At 48.3% G+C, this 7,562-nt stretch overlaps 1 protein-coding gene across 2 annotated transcripts; it reads left to right on the top strand.

Moving 5' to 3' along the window:
- The first annotated feature begins 1,922 nt into the window (after positions 1 to 1,922).
- On the top strand, positions 1,923 to 7,469 carry CCNG1 (cyclin G1). 2 transcript variants are annotated; one of them, XM_054079858.1, is made up of 7 exons: positions 1,923 to 2,110; positions 2,420 to 2,683; positions 3,747 to 4,000; positions 4,594 to 4,672; positions 4,753 to 4,851; positions 5,090 to 5,284; positions 5,918 to 7,455. In XM_054079858.1, exons 1-6 carry the CDS (start codon positions 2,066 to 2,068, stop codon positions 5,279 to 5,281), a joined length of 933 nt encoding a protein of 310 aa, XP_053935833.1. In that variant the 5' UTR covers positions 1,923 to 2,065; the 3' UTR covers positions 5,282 to 5,284; positions 5,918 to 7,455. The 2 variants fall into 2 exon arrangements, with proteins under 2 accessions (XP_053935833.1, XP_053935832.1); XM_054079857.1 differs by lacking the exon at positions 1,923 to 2,110 and adding an exon at positions 2,199 to 2,220 and having other exon boundaries at positions 5,918 to 7,469.
- The last annotated feature ends 93 nt before the right edge of the window (positions 7,470 to 7,562 follow it).

The following is a 7,562-nucleotide window of genomic DNA, read 5'->3' as shown; positions in this document are numbered from 1 at the left end:
CAAAGTTTATATACAACTGAACACCTACAACTATCTCACATTAACTGTAACTGGCAGCGCCTTCCTCTCAACAGAACCCTGGGTAACTCCTGTCTGACTTCTGAGCAGAAAGTGTTTATTTCACTTGGCCCAATGCACACAAACCAGAGGGCGAGGATGCACCTGCGTCCCGGGCAAAGCTCATCAGGGCATGTTCCAGGACTGTACAAAATTACATCCGATTGAAGGAAGAAATAAATCATTAAGTTAAAGGATAGAATTAGCTTAAACAATAAGAAGAATCAAATCTCCACCAGCAGTTAGAAAGAACGTTATTGTAAACAGTTTAGCTTGTTTACTAAAACAAGGAACAAACCAAGTCTTGAAAGGACAGTCCTGAGCTGCAGAGAGGACACGGTGAGGAAGGAGATAAAGACCATCAGCGGCTTCTGAAGACACAAAGCAACTGTGATGTTAATACAAGGAAAGATGATAAACCATAAGTTCTGGGAAAACTGGTGGACACGTAACATGTTCCTGGGAACCTATATGGATATGTCTGCTCAACCAGTATTTTCTGAAGCCCACATTAATATGTATGTTTAACCAGTATAAAAGTCACGTAACCAGTCTCAATAGAGGGACACATCAGGTGGGTTACTCCCTGTGTGCCCCAGCGCCCTTTATTAGAAGAATACTTGCTTAACAATCCGACTAGCATTGATTATCGAGTTGGGGTTTCAACGGTACAACGAAGGATTGAAAAGCGTTTTAACAGGGCTCGAAATGTGCCCGTGTTAGCCGCGCGCAGCCCGCGCAGCACCGTCCGCGTGTGCTCACACGGACCGGTAGCCTCGTGCGCCTTCATTGGCCGGCACGGAGCGGCACACCTGACACGGCGGGGCGCGAGGCGGGGCGCGAGGCGGGGCGCGAGGCGGGGCGCGAGGCGGGGCGCGAGGCGGGGCGCGAGGCGGGGCGCGAGGCGGGGCGCGAGGCGGGGCGCGAGGCGGGGCGCGAGGCGGGGCGCGAGGCGGGGCGCGAGGCGGGGCGCGAGGCGGGGCGCGAGGCGGGGCGCGAGGCGGGGCGCGGCTAGGGGCGCGAGGCGGGGCGCGAGGCGGGGCGCGAGGAGGGGCGCGAGGCGGAGCGAGGGGAGGGGCGCGAGGCGGGGCGCGAGGCGGAGTGAGGGGAGGGGCACGAGGCGGGGCGCGAGGAGGGGCGCGAGGCGGGGCGCGAGGCGGGGCGCGAGGCGGGGCGCGAGGCGGGGCGAGGGTAGGGGCGCGAGGAGGGGCGCGAGGCGGGGCGCGAGGCGGGGCGCGAGGCGGGGCGCGAGGCGGGGCGAGGGTAGGGGCGCGAGGAGGGGCGCGAGGCGGGGCGCGAGGCGGGGCGCGAGGAGGGGCGCGAGGCGGGGCGCGAGGAGGGGCGCGAGGCGGAGCGAGGGGAGGGGCGCGAGGAGGGGCGCGAGGCGGGGCGCGAGGCGGGGCGCGAGGCGGGGCGCGAGGCGGAGCGAGGGTAGGGGCGCGAGGAGGGGCTCGGGGCGGGGCGCGAGGCGGGGCGCGAGGAGGGGCGCGAGGCGGGGCGCGAGGAGGGGCGGGAGGCGGAGCGAGGGTAGGGGCGCGAGGAGGGGCGCGAGGCGGAGCGAGGGGAGGGGCGCGAGGAGGGGCGCGAGGAGGGGCTCGGGGCGGGGCGCGAGGCGGGGCGCGAGGAGGGGCGCGAGGCGGAGCGAGGGGAGGGGCGCGAGGCGGGGCGCGAGGCGGAGTGAGGGGAGGGGCACGAGGCGGGGCGCGAGGAGGGGCGCGAGGCGGGGCGCGAGGAGGGGCGCGAGGCGGGGAGCGAGGCGGAGCGAGGGGAGGGGCGCGAGGCGGAGCGAGGGGAGGGGCATGACGCCAGGAGTGAGGCGGGGCGCGATACCGGGCGAGGGGCGGAACAGGGCATCGGGAGGGACGCGAGGCGGGGCTCGGGGCGGAGATAGGCTCGGGGCTCGGGGCGGACGGTGTGCGTGCAGTGCGGCGGCCGTATGGAGTTGTGCGGGTTGTTGCTGCCGACCGAGGAAGCGGGCAGTTCCCTCGAGTGACTGCTCGCTGCGGCTATGGGTGTCGGTGCGGGCCCCGCCGGCTCGGGGCGCGGTGCCGAGGTGAGCGCGCGGGGCCGGGGCAGGCCCGGGCATGTCCCGGGGAGGAGGCGCCCGCGCGGGGGATGCGATTGGAGGGGTGTCCCGGGGCCCTGGCGCAGGCTCCGCCGCGGGTGGGTGGGTTTCGGTGGGGTTCGGGTTGGAATGCCCTGCTTCCCTCCCCGGCCCCGTGCTCCTCGCCTGCCGGGGCAGGAAAGGCGCTCAGATCTGCGGGGGAGAGAAGGGGCGGCTTCCTTCTTTACTTTAGAAAAAGCTGTAGTCGTCTAAGCGTCTCCCGCTGTTTGCTACTCTTACCTTTGTTTGTCCCTACAGATGGTTGAAAGGCTCGTAGCCACCGAAGCCCAAGGGCTGCTGTACCAGCTCTCAGCCCTGTCGGAGCAGGAGCTCAGGTGTCAGCCGAAGGCCTCTGGGCTGAGGCTCATCGAAGCTGCTCATGACAACGGCCTCCGAATGACCGCCAAGCTGCGAGACTTCGAAGTGAAAGATCTCCTCAGTTTGACTCAGTTCTTCGGCTTCCACACAGAGACGTTTTCACTAGCTGTGAATTTTTTAGATAGATTCTTGTCAAAAATGAAGGTATGGCTTTTTAAAGCATAAGCTCTCGGTCATTAGTTTCTGCACGTTGTAAACTGGTTCATGTTGTAAGTTAGAACATCTTGGGTTTAGACAGCTAAACGTGAAGCTCCTTCTAGAGATTCTGATTGTACAAGAACTCAAAAAAATGCTTTTCTTGTTGATATTTTAGTGGTGTTAAGAAAACTCTTCCTTCTGGAGTGGAGGGGGAAGATGGCATCACTTTCAGCTTCAGGATGGCCATAAACTTGGAAATACAGGCTGTACTAATGCATTAAGTGAAGATGCATTGTCTTGCCTGTTGCATGTATACAAGAACATTTTAAATTGCTTTTTTGCTGCTCTTTCAGCCTACATGTAAGGCTTGTGTGTAACAAGAGGCTTAATGCTGTTCAGCAATTAGAATTTTGTAGAACGTTTAGTTAACACTCCCTCCTGCTGTGCATATATGGCATGCTGACCTGGGCTGTTTTCAATTGTCTAATGTGACAGGATTTCCACTGTACTATTGGGTCAAGAACAAAAGCTTGTTTCACTTGTGTTGAAACAAAAACGAGAAAGCTAGATGGAGTGGACAGAAAAATTAAGTTTTGAAAGACTTCTCAATCCAAAATAAGCAGTAAAAATGGGGACTGTAATGCTTATGAAATAAAATGACAGTTTATATATGTGTGGGTATACAAAGAGTGAAAAAAAAAGTTTCTTTGTGTAAGCGAATAGGTACAGCACTTTAAGTTCTAAAAGCTTCTGCTTGATCAGGCTATTATAGAACCTCATTAAAAAACCAGTTCTATATCAATGAAAATATATTCTTGTGCAGTCTTGCTGTTTAGATGGATGAGGCAGAACATGTAGTGTGTAATAGTCTTCTCATTTAACTAAATAAAAATAAGCACAAGTTTATTTTAGGAAAAAATATGGGGGGCAAGGGGACCTGTTGTTTTCTGAAGACTGAGAGATCAGCCTTTTGTCTGTTTAAATGCCTATCTAGTTTGGTACTTCTATGTTAAAATGACTCACCAAAGACCTTTTTCTTCAAAAGTAAAAGCAATTTCCTTTTCTTTAGGTACAACCTAAACATCTGGGCTGTGTTGGACTCAGCTGCTTCTACTTGGCTGTGAAGGCATCAGAAGAAGAGAGAAATGTTCCCTTAGCCACGGACTTAATTCGAATAAGCCAGTATAGGTTCACTGTTTCTGATATGATGAGAATGGAGAAAATCGTATTGGAGAAGCTGTCCTGGAAAGTCAAAGCTACAACAGCTTTCCAGTTTCTACAACTGTATCATTCAGTCGTTCATGAGAATTTAGGCTGTGAAAAGTAAAATATCTAATATTTATTTTGCTATGACTGCATGCAATCAGGAAGCTTATGTAGAAAAGTAAGAAGGAAAGTTACTTGAGTAATTGGCTTTTCTATTCTTAAAAAAAACCACAAACTTTCTCCCCGTACTGGCAAATATCATAAATGTGAACACCTATAGTGTAGTATTACTTTAAACATTGTTTGCATGAAGTGATCTAAAGAGTATTGCTCTCTGAGCTGAAAACCAAACTTGCTCAAGAATGATGGTATAATGAATCTCTGCTTATGCTGCCCTAAGTATTGCCTCATTGCAAAGGTTACAAAATCTGGCATAGAAAGAGATTACTTTTGCTAATAAGCATTGAAATTCTTTGTTGGTGAGCTTATTTTGACAATGCCACTCTCCTCAGTGTAATACATGATTGATTGTTGGCATAAGGACTGCCACATCTGAACACCCGTTTGTGTGTAACCCGAGAACTTGTGGGACAAATGAGGCCTTTGTTTAGATAATGAATATTCTCACTGCTGCTCTGAGTTGCCAGGCTGGTGCTGCCTTGATCAAGCTTGCATTCTTCATCTACATTTGATCATCTGTTTTATTACAGGAGAATATACCTTAATTTTGAGAGGCTTGAGACCCAGCTTAAGGCATGTCACTGCAGAATTACATTTTCTAAAGCCAAGGTAAATGTCTTGAAAGCTCAAAGACAATTAGACTATTAAAACTTAAAGCACTGTTTTGAAAACATTTTTTCCCTCCCCAGCCTTCTGTCTTGGCACTGGCCATTTTGGCACTAGAAATAGAAGAACAGAAACTAATGGAGTTGAGAGAGGCATTGGAATTTCTGCAGTTGCATTCCAAGGTATGTTTAGATAAATTTTCAGAGGTGGAAGGAAGAGGAATGCATGCTGAGGAATGCATGCCAATGCCTATACAGTGAGGCAGAGGGAGGGCCATTGGCATACTGGTTAGATTTGGGATATTTTTCCATTTGGCTTCGGTTCTCTGGCTTGCTGTCTTATGTGAAGGAGCTGAAAACACATGTATGAAATAAGGATTTAATGATTTATTAACATACGAAGTTCTGTCTTGTTGTTTAGGTAAACAACAGAGATTTGACCTTCTGGAAGGAACTGGTGTTAAAGTGCCTTACAGAATATTCCTCAAGCAAGTGTTCCAAACCGAATGTCCAGAAATTAAAATGGATTGTGTCTGGACGTACTGCACGGCAGCTTAAACATAGCTACTACAGAATAACGCACCTTCCTACAATTCCAGAGATGAGCTCTTAAGAGGTAATTGCTTGTAAAATGATCTTCTGATAATGTACAAGTTATTAGCTGTTAATTACCTCAAAGTTTCATGTTCCATAATGGTAACCTCTTAAAGACATATAACACAGATGTAGTAAGCCTGTCATAGAGGCTGGTACATTCCCATGTTCATGCTCGAACCAGTGCTATACCTAAAGAAGCGGCAACCCTAATACATTAACATTGGAGAAAGAACCGATCCTTTGGTTTGCTGCAGAAGTAGACGTGTTCTACAGACATTGGGACCTCGTTCAAATTAAGAAGTGGAGTAAAATTGGTTAAAAGGCAGAGAGAAAACTTGGCTCAGAAGAATTGGCTAAGAGGAAACAGTTGCCTATTACAATGAGTTTCTTGTAGTTGTTCACTTAAACCACTTAACAAGACAGCTTTATACAGTTTTACTTCTATAACTGTCTGTTCATGTTGTTTGTATTACTGGGCTTTTGCTCTGTTTGTTCTGTGAACTACTTCCTAATCTAGACTTGAATTCCTAAGCCTACATATTTTTTATAACAGCTGTCTTCTTGCTGTCTTGCTATATTAAGTTCGATGCGTTGTTTGGCTCTTCTAGAAAGCCTTTTGGTTGACTGGCTTATTTATTTATTTTTTTTACAGGAATCTAACAGAACGAGGAGAGAACCTGTGAGCTTGTTAACAGACATCAGAATATTTGAGAAAGAAAGTCTGAAACATGATACTATTAAGGAATAAATCAATTCATGGAAAGAATACATAATAATTTCAGAGTAAAGATCTTTCCAGCAAATATACATTCTTTTCATGATGATTACAACAATCTTCATTGTCAGTTTTCAGTCTTGTTGGTTAAGACTGTTTAGTGAAATACGACAATACCGATAAAAGGAATGTGGACACCTCGCAGTTTGTGGAGCACCTTGTGTAGTCTAACTTTGGTTTACTGTAACTGCAGGTGCTGAATTATATATTTCAATTTTAACAATCTAGTTTACTTTCCAAAGTTCACAGGACACTAGGAAAAGGTGGGCAGTAGCACAGTGCTGCAATGTCTCAAACTAAACACTAATATTGGTAACAATAGCAAAAACCTGTCAGTCTATGTGGGATGCAGTTTGGGCAGTCTGGTGTCTATGTGTTCCTACTGGGCAAAGTACTGGCCTTCTTACCTAAACACTCAGTAAAAACTAGGCTGTGATACCCACAGAAAAGTCAAGTAGCTGGAGCAGGAGAGATGAGCAAGTTTCTTTCGTTGCCTTGCAAATGATAGTCACTAACACAGCATCAGTAACTTGTAAGAGGTGTAGTTTACCGAGATTACAAATACTTCATAGAGTGGTAAAAAACTTTGGTACCTAAGGAGGGCTGAAGTACTGGGTCCCTTGCCCCAAATCTGACACCAGTTTGCTGAAGTTTCACTGGGAAAGAGGCAAATGCTGATGCTGGACAGGTCATTTTTACAGGCACATTAGGAGCAGGCCTAATGCCCCATCTTGGCCTGTGCTATAGAAGCAGTCTGGGTAACACTGAAGATTGCTTCAACTCTGACCTATTTAATGGTAAGCTTTATAAAATACTACTCTTTTTTTTCCTGAAGATCAGATCAGTCGATAAGGTGTATCATGCTTCTGGTGCAAATGTGGAAGTGAATAGTAAGAACGCATTATTGTATGTAAGATGAAGGGAGGTGTTGGGGGTATGTTGCTAATGACCTCATGAATTCCATGTCACTGTGGAGCAGAGGCTGTTGGTGATAGGTTGTTAACTGATGGCTGCATGAACTGATTTAGTGGAGAAGGACAGGTGGGAGTGTTCTGAATATAGTGTGGACATAGATGTCACCCAGCAACCCTTCCCCCTTTATGGTAATAGGTGATGGGGAAACCATTGTTCACCTATCTGGGACTAGTTAAACCTTTCAGCAAAGACTTGATACCAAAGCTCTGTATTGGACAAATCAAGGCTTCCCATGAACTCATGGGAGTGACTGCACTGCATAACACAGGTTTTACATCTGCCAGTGGTAACGCTATCTGTGCTTTGTGCTGGCCTCTGAGATATATACAAATGATTGAAACGACGGTGAGCCTGCTGGGAGAGATGGAAAAGATGCAATGTGCAATTCTAATAATGTTGTCATGTTTCAAGATATCTACTTTTCAATTAAACATAGAAATGTGATTAAATTGAGTAGCTTGTTTCCCATTTTTTATTAAACAAATTAGTAGGAAGCCTAGAATGTGACTTGGAATACAAGCTGTGCTGTATGTTGGTGATAAGTGGA

This window comes from Cuculus canorus, chromosome 14 (genome assembly GCF_017976375.1).
Source record: "Cuculus canorus isolate bCucCan1 chromosome 14, bCucCan1.pri, whole genome shotgun sequence".
Lineage (NCBI taxonomy): Eukaryota > Metazoa > Chordata > Aves > Cuculiformes > Cuculidae > Cuculus > Cuculus canorus.
The sequence above is the reverse complement of the archived record's forward strand: the minus strand, read 5'-3'. Positions and strand labels throughout refer to the sequence as shown.